Here is a 27,712-nt window from a genome sequence, read left to right as displayed (position 1 = left end):
AGCGTCAGAGACTCGGTTTAAGGGGAGTGCTCCCGGAGAAGGGCGGGCTGCCCCCTGCCACACTCCACAAGACCAGGCTTGATGGGAAGAAGGCAGTAGGGACTCGGCCATGTCTGGAATACTGACCAGAACTCAGTCTCGCGGAAGGAGTGAGATCAGACTGGAGGGCAGCTCAGGACTGTGGTTTTCACAGATCTGTAATACTCCACTGCTTTAAGAGTAAAGTGTCTGTGGTTAAGAAATCACTTTGCTGAGCCTGTGTTTTTTGCTTACCTACCTTATTGTCCCTAAGGGGTTAGTTATCTGCCCTGAACGCTCACAGCAAGGCAGATTCTGAGGGAATGTGTACAAGCAACTGAGGGCTGGGGAAGGCTGAGGTGCTGGTTTTGGTGGCTAGGGTGGTTGGGCTGCAGATTCCCACATCCCAAGGAAAGGTGGCAGCCATGGAATCCACACCTGGGAGTGTGCCTTATAAACCCAAAGGCAGGAACAGTGACACAGCTCTGCCCAGACTCAGCTCAGTGAAGAGTATGTGGGATCCAGCAGTTGAGTCCACCCACAACAGAGCGGTATCCTTTCAGAGGAGGGCAGGGCCAGATTGGGAATAGGGATGTAATGTGGCTGTTAATCCCCAGCCTTGAGGTTCCCATCAGCCTCTTGCTCCATCCTCCTGCCCTGAGCTCCCACATTAGCCTGGGGCTCTCTCACTTTCTCTATCTCCCCTCCTTTGACCCATGGCAAGTTCTGTATGTCAGAAACCCTAAGCCATGGAGCAGCATGGGAAGCCAACATGCTGGGGCCAAATCCCCTGGTCTGCCCAACTCCCATTTGTGTCCCTTCATGTTTTGGTGTCCCCGGGGCCCTGGAGCAGGTTACCAAGCTCAGGAGGGCAGATCCGCAAGGATACAGAGCAACAGAGCTCAGGGGCTGGATCAGGCCTAGAGAAGGCTGGCTGGAGTCCTCCACTCAGTCCCACCCCAGGTTTTATTTGTAGGTCCAGCAAGCAGTGGCCCAGCCCTGGCCCTTGCACAGCTCCTTGTGCTTGAGGAAGCAGTTCTGCACACGGAACTTGCGCCCACAGTCCTCGCATGAATACAGGTTCCCATCGTGGGTCTTCATGTGCTCCGTCAGGTGGTGTTTCAGCTTGAACTTCTTGTTGCAGACGGAGCAGCCGAAGGGGCGCAAACTGAAGGTCAGCATGATGTGCCGGTCACGCTTAGGCTTGACGGCAAAGCGCTTGCCACAAAGGCAGCCAAACTTCTTTCCATCAGGCGCCGTCACAATTTTAACGGGCGCATGCACCACCTGGCCATGCACCGCATGGGCAATGATCTCATTGCCGTGTAGGTCCACTGGCTTCCAGGAGCTCTGGGGGAAGCCGGCCTCATCGGAGGAGAGGGGCTGGGCCTTAATGGTGAAGCCAGGGGCAGTGATGGAGGAGGAGGAGGTGGCACCACTGCCTGCAGCAGGGATTATGTAACTGACTTCACTGCTTGGCTGGAACTCTGCCTGGCACAGGCCCTGAACCTCAGCCATGCCCAATGCCCGCCCCTGTGCCAGCGACTTGAGAAAGCTGGCCTCACCTGCAGCACTCACACCACCTCCCAGTGCTGCCACTGCTGCCTCGTCAGGGTCAAAGCGCTCCTGCTTGATGTAGAAGATCTTGGGGTGGTCACGGGGGCCATGGAAGGCACTGTCCAGCTCCCCTGAAGACGGCCCCTTGGAGCCACCTCTGCCACCACCCTCTTCATCTTCCTCCAGTACAATCTTCACGGCCTTATCCATTGAGCCGCTACAGATCTGGGCCTGATGCTCCTCCTCCTCCTCTTCCTCCTCCTCTTCCTCCTGTGACACTCGGATCTTCATCACCTCATTGTCAAGGCAGCCTGGTGCTGCCCGGCCTGATGACACACCACCATGCCCAGGCCCCTCTGAGCTGCTGCCCCCAGGCTCCCCATCGTCCTTCACAGCAAAATAGTTGCTGCTACTGGGGGACTGGCTCTCGCTTGCCCGGCTGGACCAGGGTCGGCAGGGGCCCCCCTCCAGCTCTTTAAGGATCTCAGAGCACTGGTCCACCACCTGCCACATCTGCAGCCCGCTGGCCACCAGCAGGTGACTGGGCAGTGCCTCCATCAGCAGCTTGAGGCGGCCAGAGTAGATGAGCTGTAGCAAATTCTCAAAGGCCTCTGGCTCAATGACACTGGGCAGCACAATGCAGTTGGTGTCGTTGAGGAGCAGCTTGTCATGGAAGTAGGGCGAGGAGGCGGCCAGCACACTCTTGTGAGCCTGGAAGACCCGGCCCTGCACGTGGATGGAGATGTCGCAGAACTTGCCCTCCAAGCGGTGCTTGTTGAGCGATTCCAGCAGCACCGCAGCATAGTGCGGGAACTCAATCTGGATGCTGCGGGTCTCGGGCTCCATGGCACCGCCTGCCCAGGGCAGGTCACTGCAACGGGAGAGACAGGTAGTGAAGGATGCTGAGGCTAAGAAAAACTCCCTACCCATAGTGCTGCCTGCCACAGGGATGGAGAGCAACTGCAAGGGGAGGAGCAGAATGAGGGGAAGGGCTGGAGCCCCAAGAAACCCCCACCCTCGGCACTGCCTGCTGCAGGAGGAAAATGTCAATGGAGCAGGACAGATGGATTGTTGGGGCCCAGAGAAACACCCCCCACCCCAACCCACCCTTTCCATGGCATCGCCTGTTATAGGAGAGCGCTGGGAGAAAGCATTCGGGGTTCGTTACCAGGGTTCAACCCTCCCACCCCCACTGGGGGGCCACAGGGACCCGGGCAGGGGGTAGAATGAGTGTTTCACAGACCAGGATCCTGGGAACGGGGACCCTCAACCCCGCTCCCAAAGCACCTGCCCCCCGGCAGTGCCCCCTGGGAACTCCCTACACCGCTTCCCAGCATCGCTACCCTACAGAGCGCACAAGCTGTCAGCCCCCCAGTACCTGCCCCATAGTGCCCTGTCCAGCCCCACGGCGGGACACTCCCACCCCCGCTGCAGGGGGAGGGGTAAACTCAGCTCTTACCTGCGGCGAGTTGTTGTGCAGTAGGGCGAGTCCCAGCAGCGAGGTCTGCTCGGGCCAACCGAGAGCGAGCCCCGGGAAACCCCTCCCCCCCGACCGGGCCAACCGAGAGCGAGCGCCGGGAAACCCCTCCCCCACCGCCCGGGCCAACCGAGAGCGAGCCCCGGGAAACTCCCTCCTACTCTAGCTGGGTCACCAGGCAACGCGGCAGGCCGCTCACGCCCAGGTGGGCCGTTGGCCAACCAAAGGCGAGCCTGGCCCCTCCCCCACAGAGCCTCCCTCCCTGGAGTCCCCCCCAATCCCTTCCACACGCGGGCCAACCAAGAGCTGACCCTGGGGCGCCGCCTCAGCCAACCAGCGCTCAGCACACCCCTGAGACACGCCCTGCCCCTGGCCTACGCAGGCCAGAGATCGGCCACCCAGCGTCGCACCCTGGGAGCCGGAGCCGCCAATTGGTAGGCGCCTGATCTTCCTTCAGCCAATCGCAGAGCTGCTCTCTAAAAACCAGCGTTTGGCTAGTGGTCAGGCGCCCCCCCCTTCGTCCCGCACTCTGATTGGCCAGAGGGGGGAGCGTGCTGTGATTGGTGGGGGCGATGCTGAGACCCAGGCTGCCCCCAACACGCCCCTTACAGGGGGCCCATCCCAGGGGGTCCGCGCCGGCCCGGGGTCACCCGCTCTGCCCCTTCCCTGGCGCCACAGCGCGCCCTGCGACCCCCCCCCCGGGAGCTCTCCCCCCCGGGCCGTGCCCTGCGACACCCCCCCGGGAGCTTCCCCCCCACGGGCCGTGCCCTGGGACCCCCCCCCGGGAGCTTTCCCCCCACGGGCCGTGCCCTGCGACATCCCCCCCCCACCCGGAGCTCTCCCCCCCGGGCCGTGCCCTGCGACATCCCCCCCCCCACCCGGAGCTCTCCCCCCCGGGCCGTGCCCTGCGACATTTCCCCCCCCCCCCGGGCCGTGCCCTACGACCCCACGCGGGAGTCTCCTTCCCCCCGGGCCGTGCCCTGCGGCCCCAGTCCAAGGTGGCGTAAAAGAACAATCGCTGTTTATTAAACGTTTCTCCGTTGGCACCACACACTCCAGAAAAAATGAGAAAAAATAAAACTGACATAAAAGAAAACGGAGAGAGAGAGACGCCCGGGGAGCCCGACGCGGTGTCGGGGCGGGCGCTCGTGACCTGAACTCTCTTCCCAAGGCGGGGGGGGGAGGGGGCTATGTACAGAGTCTGAGGTCCGGAGAGGTCTATGTACAGTACAAATCCGGTGGTAATTACAGCACCCAGCCTGGGGGCGATGCGGCCAGGATGGGCCGGGGGAGGCGGGGCAGGGGAGAGGAAATTTCACATATGTACAAACTTTTATATAATAATAATAATTAATACGTATAAATATCATGGCGCCGCCCGAGTCGCCGCTGTCGGGGGGGGGGGAAGGAAGGGGAGAGTCCTTACAAAAGAAATATGGACTGAGGTGGGGGAGGGGGCAGGGGGGGGCTGGTTAATGGCGAGTCTTGTCCTCGCCAGAGTCTGAACTAGAGACACAGAAACAGCAAAGAAACACCCAGTACAATCACTGCGCTGAACACATTCACCCAGCAGCTCAGACCATAGCACGACGGTGAATAGCCACAAGAGTCCCCTCCAGTTCTCCATGCTCAGGTGGGGGGGGGGGGCGCTCCCCCGCCCCGGTGCCCTGCACGCGCCGGCGGGTGGGTAGAGAAATGGCTTCTTCATTATTTTGTTGGTTGTTTCCCCCCACCAACCCCAGACTGGGGGGATGGGGGGTCTGAGAACAGGAAGGAAGGAAGGAAAGAAAGAAAGAAAAAGCCCCTCCCTCAATGCCCCCCCCAGAAAAAAAACCAGATCAATGTCTAGATAATCGTCATTTCCAAAGATTGGGGTGGGTGCAGGACACACGGGGGGAGAGGGGGGGCTGAGCAGGCAAAGCCCTTTATCAGAGTATAGAGAGCGCAGAGAGAGAGGGTGATGGGATCCCAGTGCTGGCACCAGGCAGGAGTTGGGGGGAGACCCCCAGCGCTGACACCAGGTAGGAATGGCAGAGGTGAGGGGCAAACCCCAGCACTGACCCTGGCCAGGCAGGAAAGAGGGAGTGGTCTCTCCCTTGGCCAGGGCAATGGTGTGGGGCAGCCCTGCCTTGCTGGTGTGATGGGTGGGGCAGGGAGAATACCTGCAACTCCACAAGCCTTCCACCCTGACCCACATCCCATTGCTGGAGGGGGGAGAGAGAGAGAGAGAGAGAGAAATACTGGGAGAAAGAGCTGGGAGCCCTTCCCTATTAGTGAAACCTCTACCCCCTCTGGGGAATGCCCCTGCCCCGGGGAGCTGGAGCCAGGCAGAGACCCCCCACATGCAGGGAAATGGGGACAGCTTTGGCTCAAGCTGCCTCCTGTCTCAGTTGCCAACCCTCCAGGATTGTCTCCAGGAATTAAAGACTCAACTTTCATTAAAGATTAGGTCATGTGATGAAACCTCCAGGAACACGGCCAACCAAAATCAGCCCCCCTAGCTACCCCCCGCCATGGCTCCTGGGGGCAGGTTGGAGGTGAGTTTACTCCCTCCCCCTCCCATGGGCAGACACCAGGAAAGGAGGGGGCAATACTATAAAAATGACTGCCAGGGGGAGGATGAGGCCACTCCTGAAAAATCCGAAGTGGGGAAGAGGTAATGTCCCAATTTCCTCCAGGGGGGAGGCAGAGGTCCATGGAGGGGGTGTCAGCCCTGCTCCCTCTGGGAGGAGAGGGGAAGGTGTATGGGAGGGGGTGTAAGATTGTCATCTGTGTTCTGCTATAAAACACCCTGAAGTTGAGTTCAAAGCATTGAACTGTCCCCGAGGACAGTGGGGGGGGGGCGGTTAAAGGAGGCAGGAGCGGTGGGGGAGGGCGCTGGTGCAAGGGGAGGGGGTAAAGGGGGTGCCCCCCCCAGTGCAGGTTTATTTGCTTGGGAGGGGCACTGTGTCCCTGCCAGGGTCTCTGCTGCTCCCGCCGAGCTGCGGGCTGGGGGTGCCCCCCATCTTCCCCGGGCCGCGTCTCGCGGGGGCGGTGGCTAGTGCTCAGCAGCGGTGTTGCGGAACTCTCCATTTTCCGTGATCTGGAGTCGCGGGGGCGGAGGCGGTGGCTGGGCGGGCAGGATCCCGTTCCATGGCTGGGCCAAGGCGCCGCTCAAACGCGGGTTTGCTGTACCCACGGCGGAAAGCTGCCTCTCCTGCAACACAGACACAGAGCAAAGGCTTATTTATTAACGTTACGGGGGCTCAGCCGCTCAATCTGCAGCCCCGCCCACCAGCCCTCCAGACACCTACCCAGATGGCAACCCCTGCCCCAGCCCTCTTCTCCAGTGCCTACATCCACCCAGGCAGCTCGGTCCATGGGGCCGACCTGAGCCAGGAGCATCCGGCACCAACCCAGGAACAGTAGGGGTTCTCCTGGGGGTTTGTTGCTTGTTTCCCTAGTAGGAGAGGATGGCCCCAGGTTTTCTCTGGCCTGGCAGTTCATGGGGTGGGCGTGTTAGCTAACACTGGACTCCAGCAGTGCACCCCAAACGCACAGTGGGACAAAAGAAAAAGGATTCCTACTGGAAAACATGCTAACGCCCCCATTGTAATTCACTTCTCTTAGCACCCAGCTGGACAAACCCTATGCCCAGCCAGCTACCACCTGGTCGACACAGACCTAGCTAGCCTGGTCTACTCTTAAAAGCTGTAAGTTAGGGGTGGTGACGTCTTACTAGTACCCGGGTACCACTAGGACCCCAGGGCAGACACAGCTATCCTGAGATTAATTTACCATAGGGAGGATTGCCAGAGTGGGGGGTAGGGTGCTCGCCTAGGATGCAGAAGCTCTGCGTTCCAGTCCCTGCTCTACTGCAGGCTCCCTCTCTCAGCTTGGGCACGTCCCTTCTGGCCAGATTTACAGACAGGACTTTGGAAGCTAATCTGTCTGGAAATTTTTGAAAATCCTACTAGGTGCCTATCTGCATCCTCAGGCACTAAATACCCTGGAAAATCTTGGCCTACCAGCAGCCCAGCTCTCATGAAAGGCTCCTCTACATCTGAATGGTGTCCTGCTTTTACTGTCCTGCGGGGGTTAAAGCCAGACACCCTTGCTAGTAGTGTGGATACAGTGATGAAAAGGTGCTGCGAGCAGCCAGCCATTCCCGAAGGGGAATAAGCTAGAAGGGTACAAGGCACTTTTATCCCAGTCTCTCTGCGTCTCACTAGGGTCACCCCTGACCCAGCACAGCTCTGCAGGACAAACTGGCCAGCCCAGCCTTAGACGAAAGATGCTTCTCTTGACTGAGGCAGAGGTGGGGCTTTGACTAAGCACCCAGCACCCAGTTTAACAGCTGGATAGCAGCACGAGCTGGACCTGCTGGTGGTCGGGAAACAAGGGTAAAGCTTCCCCTCCCCATGCCCCTTTCTGCTGTGTAACCCCAATCCTGGGGGCACACCCCGTGCTCAGCATGCTGCCAGTTCACAGGCTCACATTTTCCCAGTGCTATTTCAGTGGGAGGTCACTGGGGACACGGCAAACCTGCCCCAGACCACTCAGGCTAGGGACAAGTGGGGGAGAGATCCCACTGCCACGGGGGCCGGGTGGGGAGCAGCCTCTTGCTCCCATTGTTCCGTTGGCACAGGGTGGGGTTTGAGGGGGCTGTGAATGAGGCCAAGGCAGCTGCTGAGTCCATGACATGGGAGCCCAGCTCAGGGCAGTGGGTCAGTATCCCACTCTGCTCTTGGGGGACACTGCCTGGTCCTTGTGAAATCACAGTCTGTCCATGCTATCCCCTCCCCCACATAGTCCCACACCATCACCACCGAGAACGACATTCCCACACACGCCCTCCCTACGCGGGCACTAACCTCTCACGCCTGCCGTCCGGCACCACCCGGGAGCATTCCGGGGCGCCCCCCTCTGGACGGTGGACTGTGCTCTCATCGCTGAGACCTGTGCCCCCCGACACATGTGCTCACAGGACACAGACACACACACACACCCATGTTACACTGCACATGCCCTCCCCTCACAACGCACGCACGAGACGCAGACACCCCCACTGCAGCCCGGCACACCTGAAATCAGGGCTATGGGAAAGAGATTCCCTGCAAGTGGGGGTAGCTCAGGGCTGAGACCTGAGGATCCCACTCCCTGCCCCAGACTCCCTGGTTCTGCCCCTGGGAGGTGAACACAGCCCTCCCCACCCCCCCACCAATTCAGTAGGAGTTACAGGTTCCAGTGAGATGCGGCGTAGACAGACACAAGACAGGAGGTGGAAACGAGACGGGTATGAAACTGGGGGGTTAGCGCTGGGGAAGACGCTCACAGACACTAACAAAACACTAACTGCCCTTGTCTGGTGAGAAACGTTTCCCCCAACATTCCCCCAATTTAACTCCCCAATCGGCCTCCACCCCAGCTCTGATTCCCCCTCAGCCTCCCTCCCAGCACTGCTCCCCCAGCCTTTCAAGGGAAGGGTGCTCATGTGGGCAAGATGCTCACGTGGGCAAGACCGGGGCCCCAAGGCTCAGCCCCCCTCAGAGGAATGCAGCTCTTCGCGGGAACCTGCTTTGTGCTGAAGATGGGGTGAAGCGAGGGCACAAGGGGAAGGGATCACCCCCAGCACTGCAAAGAACTCATGAGGTGTTGGTGGGGGCAGCACAGGCTGCCTGGTGACTCCCAACATCCCAACTCCAAGGAAACAGAAGTGCTGCCACTACCCCAAGAGAGGTTCATGGGCTACTCTGGTGGGAATGCACCCCAGGCCAGCATCAGATGACCCCCGAGTCAGGGAGCAGGGGGGCAGGAAGGCAGACAGGATGGGGACAGGCTGACAGGTGACGTTGTTTATTCCTGACACACGTGATTCTCCTTCGGTTCCTGTCCTGTACCACTAAATGGTCCTCGTGCTGCATCCCAGCATAGGTCAGCTGGTGCAGATCAGACCAGGGGCTCATCTAGACCCATCGCCTGTCTCTGCTAGTGACCAGTGGAAGGTGTGAGGGGGTCTCACCAGAGGCAGCGCAGGGAGGATCACTCAAGCAGAGGGCACTGGGATGGAAAAGACCAGAGAAATACTGGCCCAAATTGCCCATATCCAACTGGCACCTTTCCCCACCCCATCTGTGTCACAACAGGGAGCGAGGCTCCGGGGAGATTGTGATGCAATACCCAGGCAATTCTGCCCTCTGGGGATGGAGGCAGCCACCCAGTAAAGACTTGGGTGCCACAGGGTGCATTCTGATGTTCTCTTCTCAGCCACTGGCCACCCCATGATGGAACTGCTCCAGCCTGAGACCCCCAAATCCTGTGGGGTGCGGAGCGGCTCCCCAGAGTTGATGGAAGCAGCCAACAGGACCGAAAGGCTTATGGGAAGGCCTGGAAAAAGCCTGCAACAGGAGGGTGAAGGCAGGCCCTGGGGCTGAGCAGCACAGGCAACGCCCGCAGCGCTGCCCCCAAGAGACACAGTGTCTGTGAAATGTTCTGACCAGGCTCCATGGTGCCAGGTTCAATCCCCCCCAGCCATGCCAGTACTCAGTGGTCTGGGCCCACTGGAGAGAGAGAGGCTGGACCCTCGGCGGGACAGGGGGGATAGAACCAACCAGACAACGGAGTTAATTGAACCTAATGGGGAAGGAGAAGGTAGTTTGCTAGTCTCTACAGGGAGGGGTGATGCACAGAGGGAGAGGGGGTGCGTGTGCAGATGGGGGTTGAGGGGGAGGAGAGGAAAGGACCCACCTGATCTGCTACCGAACGGCGAGAGTCCCCCCGATCCCTCCACGTGACAAAAGCAGAGTCAGAGAGAGTTACCTGATGAAAAGCTAGGATGAAGAGGAGAGAAACAGACGGGTCAGGGCCCCGGCACTGGTGCCCCCCGGTGGGAGCACGGATCACCCCATCGCTGGCTCCATCGTCTCCCCAGAGAACAGGAGGGGTCCACAGACCCAGGATGGGAGAGGGCCGGGAAGTGCTGGGGGCAGCAGGGGGAAGGGGCCTGGGAAAATCATGATTGAAGTCCTCTCCCTGACCTCTCGCTGCACCCACAGATCCAGGGCCAACTTGACCCAGCTCTGGGGTACACGGGACGACCGGGGAAGGGGGGGAGAGATTCCTGCCACTGGCTCATGCTGGGACAGCCAGGTGAACAGCTGCTAGAGCTACACAGCTACCTCAAAACCCTCACACACACACCGCCCAGTATCTGTACACTGACCCCTGGGCACCCAGCCCCGTAGCCAGACTCTAATACCTCTATCAGGGGTCGGCAACCTTTCAGAAGTGCTGTGCCGAGTCTTCATTTATTCACTCTAATTTAAGGTTTCGCGGGCCAGTAATACATTTTAACGTTTTTAGAAGGTCTCTTTCTATAAATCTATAATATATGACTAAACTATTGTTGTATGTAAAGTAAATAAAGTTTTTAAAATGTTTAAGAAGCTTCATTTAAAATTAAATTAAAATGCAGAGCCCCCCGGACTGGTGGCCAGGACCCGGGCAGTGTGAGTGCCACTGAAAATCAGCTCGCATGCCACCTTCGGCACGCGTGCCATAGGTTGCCTACCCCTGACCTATATGGTGACCACCTTGGCAGGGTGCAAATAAGAGGAAAGCATGGGGAAAATAAGGAACCCCACTTTATTTTAAAAGACCTTTTAGGGAAGCACCATGTCCCTTAGCATATCACCGATTGGTCTCTCGACTTCCCAGGACAGCCACCTCAAACAAGGGACGATCATAGACAGGTGGAAACCCTAATCTCAAGCTGGACCCCACGGCGCCCTCGGGCCCCAATCCCTGCACAGGCTTCACTATCCCCTGAGCCAGGCCCCACGGCCCCCTCGGACCCCAATCCCTGCACAGGCCTCACTATCCCCTGAGCCAGGCCCCACGGCCTCCTTGGGCCCCGATCCCTGCACCCACCACACTATCCCCTGAGCCAGGCCCCACGGCCTCCTCAGGCCCCAAACCCTGCACACACCTCACTAGCCCCTGAGGTGAGCCCCACGGCCCCCACGGACCCCAATCCCCGCACAGGCCTCACTAGGCCCAGAGCCAGGCCCCACGGCCCCCTCGGACCCCAATCCCTGCACAGGCCTCACTATCCCCTGAGCCAGGCCCCACGGCCTCTTGGGCCCCGATCCCTGCACCCACCACACTATCCCCTGAGCCAGGTCCCACGGCCTCCTCAGGCCCCAAACCCTGCACACACCTCACTAGCCCCTGAGCCAGGCCCCACGGCCTCCTTGGGCCCCGATCCCTGCACCCACCACACTATCCCCTGAGCCAGGCCCCACGGCCTCCTCAGACCCCAATCCCTGCACAGGCCTCACTACGCCCCTGAATTTGGCCCCACGGCCCCCTCGGGCCCCAATCCCTGCACATACCTCACTAGGCCCAGAGCCAGGCCCCACGGCCTCTTCGAGCCCCAATCCCTGCACACACCTCACTATCCCCTGAGCCAGGCCCCACGGCCTCCTCGAGCCCCAATCCCTGCACACACCTCACTAGGTCCCTAAGCCAGGCCCCACGGCCTCCTCGGACCCCAATCCTGCACAGGCCTCACTAGCTCCCTGAGCTGGGCCCCACGGGCTCCTCGGGCCCCAATCCCTGCACACACCTCATTAAGCCCCCGAGCTGGGCCCCACGGCCTCCCAGGACTCTGAACACAACACCTAGCTTTGGAGGCTATTCTTACCTGTCCCATGTCCCTTGTTGCCCAGGCTGCAAGGCCCATGTAAGCTCTCAGAGTTTGAGTATCAGGAGGTGATGGAGCAACTCTGGGGGCTGAAAGTTTATCGGGGGAACTGTGGGAGGGGGATTATTGGGGGCATTATGGTGTCAGCTCAGGTGATTTTGGGGGAGCTATATGAGGGGATTGTTGGGTTTCATAGGGAAATGTGTAGGGGTTGTGTGAGGAGATGATTGGGGAATAGAGAGTTTTATTGTGGAGTTGCTGAAAAGTCAGGGAGGGAGGGATGGGGAGAGGAGCTATTTCTCATGGTGTCCAGATGGCATCTCCTCATCCTAAACCCCATGGACCCAAGAAGTCCCCACTGCCCAGGACCCCTCTTCACCTCTATCCCCTGGAGGAGGCACTGAATCCCAGGCCTGCTCTGAGAGTACTGTAAGGGTGCACTGGCCCCCTCACCCTGTGAGCACCCTGATCCTATGTCCCCAAGAGGCAGGAACCCCGTCTAGGGCTAACACAGTGCTAGCCCTCCCCGCCCATCCATTTGTCCACCTCTCCCAGCCCTAGGCCTTCCTCTCTCCTGGTCCTAATGCTGTGGCGGTCAGTGTCCTCCAACTCTAACCCTCATTTCTCCATCCACCTCTCCCAGCCCTGCCCCCTACCCTTCCATTCATCCATCCGGCTGTCTCCCCAGCACTAGCCCTGCTCCTGGTCCATCCATTGGTTTCCCCCAGCACTAGCCCTGCTCCTGGTCCATCCATTGGTTTCCTCTAGCACTAGCCCTGCTCTGGGTCCATCCATCGGGCTGTCTCTCCAGGACTAGCCCTGCTCCGGTCCATTCATCGGTTTCTCCCAGCACTAGCCCTGCCCGTGGGACAGACAGCAGACGAGATGGGATGGGAAATGGAGACACGGAAAAGAAAAATGACATTGTAATTTCCACCTGAGCGTCGAGCAGGCGTTTCCGGGGTTCGGAGACGTCGTGGGCGGCCGAGTGATCCCTGCGCAGCTCCTCCTCCACCAGCATCAACCTGCAGGGACAGGCTTCACTGGAGTCAATCCGGGCTCCCGCGGGGGGAGGCCAAGGGTCCCTGACAGCTAACGCCCAGTGGGGCAGGGGGCAGATGGAGCAGGTCCCTGGGGGGGCGGAGGCCACGGCAGGTACCTGGGGGATGGGATGGGACGCAGCTCCTAGAGGGACTGTTCCCTCCCTGCCCTGAGTTCAGGATCTCTGAGGGGATCCTCCTAGGGTCCTGTGACCCCCCCCCCCCAGCCTCTGCATATGCTGGGGATCTCATGACCCCCTCATCACCATGTATCAGGGACCCTGTGACCCCCATCTCCCCACACATGCCAGGGACCCTATGCCTCTGCCATGAGCCGCCCCCCATGTGTGCCAGGGACCCTGTGACCTCCCATCTTCCCCAACATGTGCCAGGGACCCCGTGGCCCCCCACTTCCCCGCACATGCCCAGGACCCAGTGACCCTACCATAAGGCCCCACCGCTCCGATCCGCCCCTCACCTGCCAATGATGCTCTTGATCTGCGTGTCCTTCTCCACCTGCTGCTGGCGCAGCCGCTTCTCGCTCTGCTCCAGCCGTTGCTGGTACTGCATCAGGATCTTGCTGGTCTGCTCCTCTTGTGACATCAGGCGCCGCTCGTACTCCTCCAGTTTGCGGTTCGACATGTGCAGCCGCTCCTTCAGTGAGTGGATCTCCTCCTCATATTCCTTCACCTGGAGGGAGAGGCAATGTGATGGCCATGAGGGCACTTCTGCCTTGAGGCAGGGGCTCCGTGCCTCCCCACTGTGAAGGGCTGGGGACCAGGACTCCTGCTTCTATCTTTGGCATGAGGAGGGGAGTGGGGTCTAGTGGGTTAAAGCAGGGGTGGTGGCTGGGAGTCAGGCCTCCTGGGTTCCCTTACCCGGTCCAGCCGGCTCTCATCCATGGATTTGGAGTACTCCTTCAGCTTGTACTCCTCGCGCTCGATGTGGGAGCTCTCGATGTCGGCTGACAGGTGTGGCATGTTGGAAACCCAGGCCACGGTGCGCTCAGAGGCCGGCATGACCGGGTTCAGCGTGGAAGGCGTATGCGATGGCTGTGGGGGGAGAGAGTTAGTGAGCATGGAATGAGACCCCCTCCGTGCCCCAGAGACTCCCCTCACCACCCTGTGGGGACTCCTGGAAGACAGACCACCACCCCCGCCCGAAGGTCAGCCACCCACCCTGAGCAGTACTGATGCTCCGCTCCTGAGGACCAACCCCTGAGCCTTCTCACTGTCCCCCTTGTACCACTCCCCACCTGTCCACCCTGCCCCATCTCCCCACTCGCTGACACCCCTCCACTCCCCTCCCCACCGCCCACACACCTTGCCTCCCTTCCTGCCCTCCCCACACCTGCTTGGTAATGGTTGGCTTGAGTGCAGAGGGCGTCTCCTTGGTGACCGACTGCTGGCGGGCGCGGGCTGGCCCGTAGGTGGGCTCGGGTGACTGCAGCAGGTTGCCGCTGGAGGGCCGGGGTTTCTGGGCAGCGCTGACCGTCAGCTGCTGGGACTTTCCGCGCTGAAGCGGGACCTGGGGCTGCGGCTGGGGTGGGGCTCGCTGGGGCTGGGGCCCGATGGTGATCTGTGGGGGGGAGAGCATGTTCTGCAGGTTCTCCTGCAGCGAGAGCTGGCGCTTGGTGAACTCGGAGCCCTGGCGGGTGAACTCGTCACTGTAGCTGTGGCTGTGGATGATGTGCTTACTGGCAGACAGATCCTCGCTTTTGCTGTAGCCGTGGAAGGGGGCAAAGGTGTCGGGGTTGCCCTCAGACGGCCGGTGCGAGGGTGCGGCTGAGGGCCCGTCTGAGGCCATGTGGAAGAGGGGGTTCTGGAAGGAGAGAGGCACCCTAAGCTGCTGGGCTGCAGCCCCGTCAGTGGTGACTCCCATGTGGCTGAGCCGCAGGCCAGCCGCGATGCTGGAGCCACTGCCCTGCGAGAGGCGGCTGGGCCGCAGTCCCATGGCCGCGGTGATGGAGGCCTGGCTGCTGTTGAGCATGTCGCCCACACTCTGCAGGTTGGAGACGCTGTTCATGCGGCTGTCCTGCAGGTCCAGCATCGAGACGCTCTTGTTGACGCTCAGCATCTTCTGGTCGGGCTCAGTGATGTCGGAGCTGCTGGTGCAGTAGGCGGGCGAGGAGCGGGCCAGGGGCGGGCGTGTCACAAAGAACATGTCCTTGGAGCCCTTCTCCTTGGTGGGCGAAGGCAACCGGGTCATGTCCATGGAGCTGGGGGGGCAGAAAGGCCAGGTGGTCAGCGCTGGGGCCAGTGCTCCAGCGGGGATGGGGAGAAGGGAGCAGTGAGTGGCCCCAGCCCAGGGCTCCTGGGGTATATGGGAGATGGGAGTCGGTCAGCAGCCCTGGGGGGACAGACAGGGGGAAGAACAGCCCCAGCTCATGGCCCCTGGGGGATGGGGGAGTTGGGGAGCAGCCCGGGAGGGGGACAGATGGGGGGAAGAACAGCCCCAGCCCAGGGTCCCCAGAGGATGGGGGAGCCAGGGAGCAGCCCCGGGGGGAGGGGGGGGACGAACAGCCCCAGCCCAGGGTCCCCGGGGGATAAGGGACGGGGGAGTCTCTGAGCAGACCATGATGTGTGACCATCCCTTCCCAGGGCTAGCAGGGGTGTTCCTAGTCCCCCTCAGCTCCCCAAAAATGAGCCTCCTGCACACAGACTCCACAGGAGCCCCCAGAGGAGGGAATGGGCCCAGCCTGGTGCTGCCCAGGCCTCACGCAGAGCTACTTGGAACAGGGCAGCGCTCACTCCCTGTGTCCCCCTGGGACCGGTGCAGGGCAAGGAAGGGGAATGATGGCGTTGCTCCCCATCAGGAAGGGTGGGTGGAGCGGCAGGGGGGTGTACCGGATAGCATGGGGCCAGTGTGGGGACCGCGCCAGGACTCACCTGTTGAGGCCCCGCACCATGTAGGGCTGCAGATCGACGGAGCTGCAGGGGGAGCAGAGGCAGCAGTTAGTGTTGGGGGGAGAGCTGGACAGGACCCTACATGGGAAAGGGGGGGGGGCAGAGGGAGATGACCCCTGGCCGCCCCCCCAGTGAATTGGGTTTGCAGCCCTATCCAGTGCCCTGTTCTCTCCCACTGCCCTCCAGCCCCCAGTCCCAGACTCCACTCACCTGTTGAGGTCACGCATCATGTAGGGCTGCATGTCAGAGGACGGCCCCCGCAGGATGATGGGCTTGGTTTGCAGCCGCTCCCCCTGGTGACTTGGCTGCCGCTGAATGTGCGGGTTCCTGAGGGCGACGCTGATGTCGTTGAGCAGCCGAGGCAGGGGGCCCAGCTTGATCAGGGCTTCCTGGGGCCACGGGCAGAAAGACAGGGGAGGGGGTTAGCATGAGACCTGGGGATCCCGGCTGTCCTCCCAGAGCCAGGAGAGAACCCAGGCGTCCTGGCTCCCAGCCCCCTGCTCTAACCCACCAGCCCCCACTCCCCTCCCAGAGCCAGGAGAGAACCCAGGAGTCCTGGCTCCCAGCCCCCCTGCTCTAACGCACTAGTCCCCACTCCCCTCCCAGAGCCAGGAGAGAACCCAGGAGTTCTGGCTTTCATCCCCCACTCCCCCCCAGAGCTGGGAGAGAACCCAGGAGTCCTGGCTTTCATCTCCCACTCCCCTCCCAGAGCTGGGAGAGAACCCAGGAGTCCTGGCTCCTAGCCCCATGTCCGAGGTCTCTGTACCTTGCTGAGCTGGGGCATGACCTCCCAGAGCAGAGCATGCAGCGTGGAGAGCTCGCGGCCCAGGTCGATGTAGCCCTCAAAGCTGCTGCTGTTGGTCAGGGTGTCGAGGTTTGAGATCTCATAGAGGAACTGCTGCATGCTGGCCCACTCCAGCTCCAGGAACTCGTTCATGAATGCCATGTACTCCTCCTTGCTGCCGAACCTGGTGTGGGGTTTTGGGGGGGAGTCAGTGGGCTACAGCACCCCCCATACAACACCCAGGCCCCCTCCCATGCTGGCCCACTCCCACCCAGGAACTCGTTCATGAACACCATGTACTCCTTGCTGCTGACGCTGCCAGCGGGCAGAGGGGTCCATGGAGTACAGCACCCCCTACATACAGCCCCATACATGCGCAGACCCCTCCAGGAACTCATCTCTAAATGACACATACTCCTTTGTGCGGCTGAAACCTGCCAAGGGCGGGGAGGCTTCTTGAGTCAGCGGGATGTAGCACCCTAAGGCGCCCCACCCAAAAAAAACATTCCCCACACCCGGGATGTCCCACCCTGATGCCCTGGCCCATGGTGCATCTCTCACTTGCTGAAGTTGGCCAGGTTCTGGATGACTTTGGCGATGAGGGTCAGCGTGCGGGACGTCTGCTCATCCGGGTACTCCTGCATGAGCCCAAAGAGGCTGGGCGACATGACCGCCGGGCACAGGAAGCGCAAGAAGAGTGAGGCACTGATCAGCCGGTCAGCGATGTCCTCGCGGCCCCTCTCAGCACAGCGCAGCCGCCACGAGGCAAACACCTCCTTTAGCTCCCGCGGGAACACGCTGTCGGGAGGGCAGAAGGGCCATCAGTGACCCCCAGGCCTCCTGAGACCATATGCCCCCAGAGCCCTTGTGCCCCCCACAGAGCCCGTGCACCCCCCACAGGGCACAGACCTCCTTCAGCTCCTGCGGGAACACGCTGTGGGGAGGGCAGAAGGGCCATCAGTGACCCCCAGGCCTCCTGAGACCATATGCCCCCAGAGCCCTTGTGCCCCCCAGAGCCCGTGCACCCCCCACAGGGCAAACACCTCCTTTAGCTCCCGCGGGAACACGCTGTCGGGAGGGCAGAAGGGCCATCAGTGACCCCCAGGCCTCCTGAGACCATATGCCCCCAGAGCCCTTGTGCCCCCCACAGAGCCCATGCACCCCCCACAGGGCACAGACCTCCTTCAGCTCCTGCGGGAACACGCTGTGGGGAGGGCAGAGGGATCATCAATGACCCACACACAGCCCTGAGCCCACCCCCCTCCACAGGGCACTGATGGCCTTCAGCTCCCATGGGAACAGAGTGCAGGGGTGGCAGGGACATCGGTGAGCTCCGGAGTCCCCCATACACCTCACCATAGGGCACAGACCTTTCTCAGCTCCTGCCTGAACTCTCAGTGCCCTCAACACCTCCTCCCTCCACCCATTCCCTCAAATCCCCCCACACCGTGCTGCACAATTGCACTGCTAACCCTGCACAGCACCTGCTCACTCCCTGCCCCTGGACATGCCCCCATCCCCCTGCCAGCTGGCACCCACCAGTGCGAATTGACGACCTTGCAGAGCGCCAGCTCACAGCACATACGCAGGTTGGCCTGGTGGTCAGGCAGGGTGGATGAGGAGCATTTCATGGGGTCGACCTCGCAGTTCTCCTCTGACTCGTAGAGCGCCCGGATGAACTCGCCTGCAGGAATAGAGGGCAGAGAGCTAGTGGGGCAGGGAGGGGGTGCCAGGCTGGACACTGCCCCAGGAACCAGCTCCTACCACCCTGCACACTCCGTCATATCCGTCAGGGGCCTGAAGCTGGGGAGGGGGTGCTCCACCAGCCTCTCCACAGACCAGATGGAGTGAGATGCCAACTCAGGTGTATCCCAGTGCCAGGACCAGCTGTTCAATTGGGGATCACACCCCATCGCCAGGCTAACGCCCCTAAACCCCAGAGCACAGATCCCACTCTCTGGGCATACAGATCCCTGCAGGCACGGTGCACAGACCCACGTGCCTCCCAGGGAGCAGGGCACATGCCCCCCTTCACACGCATAGGACCCAGACTCACCCACAGTGCATGTGCGTGTGCGCACCCACACCTGCGAGTGCAAGCAAACCCCTCCCCCTCCCTCACTCACCGATGGCGTCCTTGAGGTATTTCTGGCCAATGAGTTTCAGATACTCCTCTATGGCTTTCGTGGCCAGGGTGTTCTCCCGGAATATCAGGTGCTCCCGGTCCATGAACCGATCCACTTCCGTCATGGCCATGTCCGAGAGGAAATCCTGCAGGGGTTAGTCCCGGGCGGGGGAGTGAGCGAGGGGACTCAACACCCCAAACCTCCCCACCCCGTGCCCAGAAGGACCTGAGAGGCAGACAATTCAGAGGGCACTTTGTCCTCCAACTCTGCCACCGTCCCTCCCACTCTCCCGGTACCTTGGCTTTGCCAGTGCTCTGCAGGATGTGCACCAGCGCGCAGGCCACTTCCTCCTTGCTCTTGACGCTCAGGACCGGCTCCAGCACGGCGCACAGCATGCGGTAGTTGTTGGTCACGTACTCAGCAAACTCCTTGTACAGCTCCATGGGGAGGATGCTCATGGTCTGGAAGCGGCTCTTGACGCGCACGGCAGGGCAGCCGGCCTTGCTCTTGCTGGTGCTGGGCTGGCTGAGTGGGTACCACTGCTCAGCGAAGTGGCGCCCGGTGACGCTGGCGATGGGGATGCTGACCATGCCCACGTAGTTGCTCTTGTCCTTCTTGCGCTTCTTGTCCGTGTCCTTGTAGACGTGCAGGCGGATGGTGCGCACGGCTGGCAGGTTGTTGAACTCGAAGTGCTCGCCCCAGAAGACATTGTCCGTGCGCATCTTGCTGGTGGTGCGGGCGTAGAGCATGTCGTCCAGGCACAGCTCGCAGTAATAGCGCTTCTTGGGCGGCAGCTCCCGCGCCTCAATGATCCACAGCTTCAGCACATTGTCCACCCGCCGGCTGTTATCCTGGGGGGCACAGGGGGGTAGATAGGGGGTGCTGGCTGTTATCCTGGGGGGCACAGGGGGTTAGATGGGGGAGGTGCTGGCTGTTATCTTGAGGAGGCACAGGGGGTTAGATGTGTCACGGGTGCTGGCTGTTATCCTGGGGGGCACAAGGGGTTGGGGGGCTGTTATCCTCGGGGGCACAGGGGGTTAGATGTGGCGGGGGGCTGGCTGTTAACTTGAGGGGGCACAGGGGGTTAGATGGGGGGGTGCTGGCTGTTATCCTGGGGGGCACAGGGGGTTAGATGGGAGGGTTGGGGGGGCTGTTATCCTGGGGGGCACAGGGGAGTTGGAGGGGTGTTATCCTCGGGGGCACAGGGGGTTAGATGTGGTGGGGGGGCTGGCTGTTATCTTGGGGGCACAGGGGGTTAGACGTGGCGGAGGTGCTGGCTATTATCCTGGGGGCACAGGGTGTTAGATATGGCGGGGGTGTTGGCTGTTATCCTGGGGGGCACAGGGGGTTAGATGGGGGTCAGTGCTATGGAGCATAGGGAGGTCGGTTGCAGGCAAATTGGGGGGATGAGGATGTAGGCAGGGGTCGGTGCTATGGGGTGTAGGAACGGGAACAGGCAGGTGGGTCGGTCGATGCTATGGGATGCAAGCAGGGGTCAGTGCAATGGGGTGTGTGGGTCGGTGCTATGGGACGCAGGCTGGGGTCGGTGCTATGGGGTGTGTGGGTCAGTGCTATCGGACGCAGGCAGGGGGTTTGGTGCTATGGGGAGCTGCGTGTGCTCTGCGGTAAATTGGGGCTGTAACAGTAGCTCTGGGCAGGGGGAGCAGGGGGACACAACTCCTGAGGAGTAAGGCAGCAGGCGAACATGTGGGGAGAGAGGGACACATGTGCACAGCTGTGGGGGGCTGGAACCAGCCTCCTGCCCTTTAGCTCTCCTGTCAGCCAGTATCCACCCTCTTTCCTCTGGGGCTCCCCTGCCCCCCAGCTTCCCTCCTCTACAGCACCTTGTTGGGTTTCACGGCTCGCTGCAAGTTCTCGATCCACTTGTCGCGCTCTGCAGCTGAGCGGCAAGCAAAGCACTTGGTGCCGGACGCAGTGGTGACCTGAGGAAGAGAGAATGAGGAGCAGCTGAGCAGGGCCACATGTACTTCCACACTCCCTGACCGGGGTGCCCAGCCATACACCTCCCTCCCCTTCCAGTGCTGGGGCGAGAACCCAGGAGTCCTGGCTCCCAGCCCCTGAGTTCAAACCCCCTGGACCCCACTCCCCTTTCAGAGCTGGGGAGAGAACCCAGGAGTCCTGGCTCCCAGCCCCTGAGTTCAAACCTCCTGGACCCCACTCCCCTTTCAGAGCTGGGGAGAGAACCCAGGAGTCCTGGCTCCCAGCCCCTGAGTTCAAACCCCCCAGACCCCACTCCCCTTCCAGTGCTGGGGCGAGAACCCAGGAGTCCTGGCTCCCAGCCCCTGAGTTCAAACCCACCAGACCCCACTCCCCTCCCAGTGCTAGGATAGAACCCCGGAGTCCAGGCTTCCAGCTCCCCCTGCTCTAACCCACTGGACCCCACTCCCCTCCCAGAGCCAGGGACAGAACCCCGGAGTCCAGGCTTCCAGCCCCCCTGTTCTAACCCCCGGACCCCACTCCCCTCCCAGAGCCAGGGACAGAACCCCGGAGTCCAGGCTTCCAGCCCCCCTGTTCTAACCCCCCAGACCCCACTCCCCTCCCAGAGCCAGGGACAGAACCCAGGAGTCCTGGCTCCCACTCTCCCTGCTCTAACCCACCGGACCCCACTCCCCTCCCAGAGCCAGGGACAGAACCCAGGAGTCCTGGCTCCCAGCCTCCCTGCTCTAACCCACCGGACTCCACTCCCCTCCCAGAGCCAGGGACAGAACCCAGGAGTCCTGGCTCCCAGCCTCCCTGCTCTAACCCACTGGACCCCACTCCCCTCCCAGAGCCAGGGACAGAACCCAGGAGTCCTGTCTCCCAGCTCCCCCTGCTCTAACCCACTGGACCCCACTCCCCTCCCAGAGCTGGGGACAGAACCCAGGAGTCCTGGCTCCCAGCACCCGGGCCCAGCTCCCTTGCAGGTGCTAGCGCTCTGGGCTGGGCTGCCGTACCTCGAAGCAAAACTCCTGGCCCAGGATGCTGCTGTGCACGGGTTTGATGATGGAGTCCTCGTCCAGGTTGAGCTCCAGGGCCTCAGCCGCGCTGCTGGGGCTCAGCAGGGACTCGTGGGAGTGCGATTCCTTGAAGCTCTGCATGAGGCGGGCTCTGCGGGGGAGGGGAGCTGGTGAGACGGGGGGCTTGCGGGGCCCCGTGTCTCGTGTCATTGGAGTGAGTCCAGTGCAGCGGGGTCAAACACAGTGAATCTGGTGCCATGACACAAGCATGGGACAGGGGAGAGGGAGGGGGAGACAACTGAGACATGGGCTCTGGAGCCGCTGAGGGGGGCGTGTGGGCAGCCAAGCTATGGGGGCAGGGGGTCCTACAGCCTCCCGGGGCGTGTGCAGAACATGCCCTAGCTGTGGCCATGGCACTGGTGAGACCACACAGACAGCTGGTGCCCGGGACGGGGGGTACCTGGGGGATTCAGCAGCTGGCCATGGGAGGGGCCCCTATAGACAATTCTGCACTGCCGGGGGGTCTGGACCGCAGAATGAGAGAGAGAAAGAGAGAGAGAGAGTCAGAGACATGCACAAATTAACTGAGTGGGGAGGAGGGCCCCATGCAGGGTCCCTGGGGGTCACCCTGGGAGGCTGCAACCCACAGGTAAATCACATGGCATTTTCATAGACACCAGGCCACATTAGAACAGGGACAGAGGGTCAGCACCATTACCCCCCTGTTACAGAGCAGGAAACTGAGACACAGAGGGGAAAGGGATTTACCCTCCCCGCCTGCAAAATCACTCTAGTCTCTGGCAAAAGCCAAAGATAGAACACAGGAGTCCTGGCTTCCAGTCCCCGCCCCAAAATCCACTAGACCCCATGCCCCTCCTCGAGCTGGGTATAGAACCCAGGCATCCTGGCTCCTGAACCCTGCCACAAACCCACTAGACTCCAACCTCTCCCCCATCCCAGCTGGGGATAGAACCCCCCCACCCCAACCTGCTAAACCCCACAGCCCTCCCTGAGCTGGGGATGGAACCCAGGAGTCCTGGCTCCCAGCCCCCCCAACCCACTAGATCCCCAACCCCCCCCCGATCCTCCAAGCCAGAGATAGAAACCAGGAGTTCTGGTTTCCAGCCCCCCAAACTCACTAGACCCCCCGGATTCCCCAAGCCAGGGATAGAACCCAGGAGTCCTGGCTCCCGGTTCCCTGAGGATGCCCCATGCTGGCGAGGACACACAAAGCAGCCCCCAGCTGGCGCAGGTGAGTGGCCGCCCCCAGCAGGTTATTTTTAGCGACTGGGCTGCGTAAGCAGAGAGGCCCCTGCGTCTCCGGGAGGCAGCGACTCAGAGCTCGGCTGGGCTCGGCTCTGCCGTCACTGGAGCAGAGTGGGGGCGGGCGCCGCTAAAAATACTCACCCGGCCAGGCAGGGATGTGTCTGCAGTGGGCCTGGGGTGCCAGGCAGAGCAGGTAGGGTGACCAGACAGCAAGTGTGAAAAATCGGGACGGGGGTGGGGGGTAATAGGAGCCTATATAAGAAAAAGCCCCAAATATTGGGACTGTCCCTATAAAATTGGGACATCTGGTCACCCTAAGAGCAGGGGCCTGGGGAGGGGAGCCCTGGAGCAGGCCCGGGGGAACCCAGGTGGGGGACAGGAAAGGGGGGAAACCCAGTTTGAAGTGGAGGAGCCTGGGGGGGGGCAGGCAGGGAGTACAAGGAGGGGGAAGCCCAGGCTGGGGGGAGAAGAGCCAGAGACGTAGGAAAGGAAGAAGCCCAGGCTGGGGAGGGGACAGGGGATGCGAATGGGGAGCCCAAGTGGGGTTGAGGGGCTGCTGAGGACACTGGGGGAGGGCCAGATGGGAGGCAACTGGGCTATGGGGACAGGATAGGGGTGGGGGATCCCAAACCTGGGGGGGAGCCAGGAGTCCAGATACCAAGACAGCTGCACTCCTCCCAGCTGTGTCTACAAAGAGGGGGCAGATCACAGGCACTCCCCACTTTGCCCCCCCCATGCTCCCATACAGCCTCCATCCACATGCCTGCCCCTCCTATACACAGAGAGCCTGCACTGCCCTATAGACGTTATACGTCACACAAATACTGAGATGCAGCCACCTCTTGGCTGGGGTGACGGGACTATACAGACCGGACAGGAGTGTGAAACTGGATGGGCAGGAGAACCTTGTACCCAAGCAATACCCCAGTGAGGCTCTAGGGACTCTTTGGTGCCCGAATGTGGCCAGGACACTGGGGCCCATGCCCCGTGTGTTTCCTTCCCCGCCTTGGAGCACAGCATCCCCAACTGGGGCCAGCCCTGACGCTGAAGGGAGTGCCCCCCACACCCTTCGGCACAGCATCCCCTAGTGCTGCACTGGGGCACAGGCAGAGCAGCCCCCACCCCACTTCCTTTCTCTGGGAGCCCTCCCACCTCGGTTTGTCCCCAGCCAGCCATGCTTGGGCTGCGCCCGGCTGTGGAAGATGCAGAAGTTCTACGACCAGAAGGGACCATCGTGATCATATAGTGACGTCTGCCCCTGCCCCCCGCCCCGCTTTCATGCAGGCCAGAGCCTTGCCCCAGCTAATGCCTACAGCTGAGCTTCTACAAACCAGCATTTAGGAGTGCATGAGTGTGCGTGTGTACATGCATGTGCACATGTGTGTGCGCGTGTGTGTATGTGCGTGCATGGGCGCGTGCACATATACGTGCATGTGTGTGAAAATGTGCGTGTGTGCATGCGCGCGTATGTACGTGCGTGTGTGCGCAGGTGTGTGCCTGTCTGCATAAGCGTGTGCACGTGCATGTGTGAGTGTGTGCATGAGTGTGCACGTGCGTGTGTGTGCGCATGTGCGTGTACATGTGTGCGTTGGGGGGGTTTACTTTCTTCCCACCCCACCGTTGTGGTCAATCTTGCTGGATCCTGACATGAAAATCTCACAATCCTGAGTCACTAAGCTCCTTATACAGCAAAAGTTTGGCATGGCTTTAACCTCTCACATGCGCGCGTGCGCGCACACACACACACACACACGTATGTCACAAATGTACACACACACACAGACATGCATGCACCACATACACATGCACCTGGGGCCCCCCCATGTCCCCACACCCACTCAGGCAGGTGTCTGTGCCCCCTGCTTGCGCCTTCCCGGCTCCCTGCTCTCCCCACTGGGCCAGCGAGGACTCACCAGGCGGGGCAGGGACCTGGGCTGGGATGGGGGGTGGCCGGGCCAGGCTCCGGCAGCCAGGGAGGCAGAGAGGACGAGTCGGGCCAGGGCTGGGATCTCTGCCAAGCCGGATCCGGCTTCTGCTCCTGGCTCCCACCCACCATCTCCGGCTATAAACAGCTCCCGGCACCCAGCAGCACCGCTTCCGCCTGCCAGCCCCACTTCCCCAGCTGGCTGCCTCCCCCCACCCCCATTCCCGCCCCCCCCCACCGGCTGCCTCCCCCAACCCCCACCTCCCTTACTGGCTACTCCCCTCTCCTGCCCCCCACGGCTGTTTCCCACTATTCCTCCCAACTGGTTACCTCCCTCAACCACTCCCCTCACCATTCCCTCCACTGGATGCCTCTTCCCCCCCAGCTTCCCCATTCCCACCCCACCACTGGCTGCCTCACCCCCCATGCCCTACTCCCCCTGGCTGGCTGCCCCCCAATGCCCAGTTGCCTCCCACTTCTCTCTTTCCTCCTTGCCCTCCTCCTCCCTCTGCTTCCCCCAGCTTCCTTCCCATCGTTGGCTGCCTCCCGTCCGCAATGCCCCCTCCTCTTTTCCCTCCCCCCAACTCCCCCTTTCCCAGTCCTGCATAACCCCCAAATGGAAAGTACACCTCTGACAGCGACACCAGCAACTCCAGATGCGGGGGGTGCGACAGGGCACAGCCCCCCACAGAGAACGGACTGGAGGGGACAATCCCCCCCATGCAACTTTCTCCTGTCACCTGAGGTCGTAACAAAGTTTTATCAATGAAGCCCCACAGCTCCCTGCCCGTCACTACTGACATGCCTGCTGTCGAGGTGGGTTGCAGGGGCTGTTAGTACAGGGATCCCTCAAGATGCAACTGCCTCTGGTGTGGGGCAACCATTCCCATGGGGAAGGACGAGAGAGTTGACCCTGTGTGTGCCTGGAACTGGGGGCCCCAACCAGGGCAGTGATTCCTGGCAGTGCTGGGCAAAGTCTGTGCCTTGGAGCCCCATGCTGCTCTCTGCAGCAGTGCCATGAGGTGGGATATGGACCGGAGGGGCTCTCTCACCTGTCATGGTCAGCACTCCGGAACCGTGGCAGGATCTGGCGGAAACTGCTGGTCCGGTCCAGTTTGGGCTGGCTCTTTGTCCGTTTGATGGAGCTCTTCAAACGCCGGCTCAGGAAGCCCTGCTGTGGGTAGGGGATAGACAGAGTGAGATGCTGAGGGGGCATTGAGGGAGCCAGGACTCCTGGGTTTTAGTGCCAACTCTGGGAAGGGAGTGGGAGCTAGTGGGTTGGGGGTGTGTGGAGTGGGAGCCAGGACTCAGGGGTTCTATCCCCGGCTCTGGGAGGAGAGTGAGAGCTCCCCTGCTCTAACCACTTAACTCCACTACCCTCTCAGAGAACCCACGCACCTGGGGGGCAGTGAGCATGAATGTGTGTGCGCGCACGCGAACCTGTGAGAGCCTCTGAGCGTCAGTCCTTTTGTCAGTGAGTGTGAGTCTGGGGGGTGTGAATCAGTGAATAGAAGTGCCCGTGTGAGTGCAGACCCATGTGTCAGTATGAGGGTGACTGCGCGTCTCCATGTGTGTCAGGGCAGGGGAGGTCTCTCACCGAGGGCCGGAACGGGGGTGCCGGGGGCGCGTCCATGTTGATGCTGTATTGCTTCCCTGCAGGGACGCTCTTCCTCCGCGAGCGGCTCACGTGGTGTTCTGAATACAGAGTGTGGGGGAGAGATCTGGTTACTGGCGGAGGGGGCGGGGGGGTCAGAATTCCACCACAGGGTGCCCCAGCCCTGCCCACCCTGCAAAGGTAACAACCAAGACCCTGAAGGGAATCCCACCATCCTACTCAGCACTACACCCACCTCAAGGACTAGGACATGGGGCCTCTGCCCTGCAGGCCATGCCAGCTCTGATCCAGCCTCAGGGCAGAGTACTGACTGGCTCAGGGGGCAGGGAATGGGGCACAGGGCCTTTCCCCTCTGGGGGACGCTGGCTCCGATCCAGCCTCAGGGCAGGGGACTGGCTGGCTCAGGTGGTGGGGAATGGGGCACGGGGCCTTTCCCCTCTAGGGGGTGCTGGCTCCCATCTGGCCCCAGGGGAGGGGACTGACTGGCTCAGGGGGTGGGGCATGGGGCACGGGGCCTGTCCCCTCTAGGGGGCATCGGCTTTAATCCAGCCCCAATGAGGGGGACTGACTGGGGGAGAGGATGAGCCCACCCCGCAGCCTTGGAAACCCAGATATTGGGAGCAAGCTGCATGTGATAGCTGGGGGCAGCACATCTTCTGCCAGCATCAAAGCAGAGACACCCCAGCCATATGGGAGTCTGGCAGCCAGGCCTCCTGCATTCGGGGGCAGGAGAGGGGGGAAACTGGGAATCAAGGTGCCTGGGTTCTCTCTATGCTCTATAGCTGCATGCGGCTTCCCCTCTTGTATGAGGTCACCAGAGAACGGGGAGTGTCCCCAGGGGTGGTGATGGGAGTTCGGCTAGGGCCTCACCCCCCACACTCAGAGAAGCAGGCGCTGGTGGGAAGTGGGGGAGCCCCCCAATTCGGCTCGGTATCTGTGGCCACTACATCGCTGATGGAGGTGCAGGAGTCTCATGGTATGCGCAGGATCACAAGCACCATGCGGAGAGAGAGACAGCCCAGTGCCCCAACTTTACTCACTCCCAGCACCACACAGAGACCCGCACTGTGACCCCCCCAATGTGCACAGACACCCCCAACATGCCTCCCAGCCCCCACACTGCCCTCCCAGAGCGAGGGATAGAATCCCGCAGGCCTGACGCCCCACCGCTGTAACCTACTAGAGGAACAGATAAAACACCCTGAACCTGCCCCCTTTCACCTTCACTTCGTCACACACCTCCGTCACTGGCCAGCTGGGTGCGAGCACCACCCCTGCCTGCTCCCCACTATGTGTTACAAGTTTGAGGGGACTCAGCCTAGTTCTGGTCAGGCCAGCTGGCTTCAACCCTGGGCCAGA

The 27,712-nt window shown here is 61.4% G+C and overlaps 2 protein-coding genes across 3 annotated transcripts in view; both read right to left on the bottom strand.

Moving 5' to 3' along the window:
• Window positions 1-910: 910 nt before the first annotated feature.
• ZBTB9 (zinc finger and BTB domain containing 9) lies at window positions 911-3,069 on the bottom strand. Its single transcript, XM_065416173.1, has 2 exons — window positions 3,035-3,069; window positions 911-2,446 (listed from the first exon to the last, which is right to left on the bottom strand). Exon 2 carries the CDS (start codon window positions 2,419-2,421, stop codon window positions 985-987), a length of 1,437 nt encoding a protein of 478 aa, XP_065272245.1. The 5' UTR covers window positions 2,422-2,446; window positions 3,035-3,069; the 3' UTR covers window positions 911-984.
• A 3,020-nt stretch (window positions 3,070-6,089) lies between these two features.
• Window positions 6,090-27,712, bottom strand: part of SYNGAP1 (synaptic Ras GTPase activating protein 1) — a 40,940-nt gene continuing 19,317 nt past the window's right edge. Inside the window, exons 3-19 of one of the 2 annotated variants that reach the window (XM_065415642.1) lie at window positions 26,336-26,433; window positions 25,791-25,912; window positions 21,546-21,699; window positions 20,436-20,534; window positions 18,888-19,442; window positions 18,592-18,736; window positions 18,005-18,149; window positions 17,027-17,263; window positions 16,448-16,649; window positions 15,892-16,070; window positions 15,664-15,705; window positions 14,160-14,993; window positions 14,065-14,097; window positions 13,654-13,867; window positions 13,254-13,465; window positions 12,673-12,760; window positions 6,090-6,248 (exon numbers count right to left, since the gene is read on the bottom strand). In XM_065415642.1, the coding sequence (XP_065271714.1) occupies window positions 6,090-6,248; window positions 12,673-12,760; window positions 13,254-13,465; window positions 13,654-13,867; window positions 14,065-14,097; window positions 14,160-14,993; window positions 15,664-15,705; window positions 15,892-16,070; window positions 16,448-16,649; window positions 17,027-17,263; window positions 18,005-18,149; window positions 18,592-18,736; window positions 18,888-19,442; window positions 20,436-20,534; window positions 21,546-21,699; window positions 25,791-25,912; window positions 26,336-26,433 (3,518 nt within the window). Of the gene's footprint in view, window positions 6,249-12,658; window positions 12,761-13,253; window positions 13,466-13,653; window positions 13,868-14,064; window positions 14,098-14,159; window positions 14,994-15,663; window positions 15,706-15,891; window positions 16,071-16,447; window positions 16,650-17,026; window positions 17,264-18,004; window positions 18,150-18,591; window positions 18,737-18,887; window positions 19,443-20,435; window positions 20,535-21,545; window positions 21,700-25,790; window positions 25,913-26,335; window positions 26,434-27,712 lie in introns of both variants that reach the window. The other variant, XM_065415643.1, reaches the window with a different exon arrangement.

This window comes from Emys orbicularis, chromosome 13, assembly GCF_028017835.1.
Source record: "Emys orbicularis isolate rEmyOrb1 chromosome 13, rEmyOrb1.hap1, whole genome shotgun sequence".
In the NCBI taxonomy this organism is placed as follows: Eukaryota; Metazoa; Chordata; order Testudines; family Emydidae; genus Emys; species Emys orbicularis.
The sequence above is the reverse complement of the archived record's forward strand: the minus strand, read 5'-3'. Positions and strand labels throughout refer to the sequence as shown.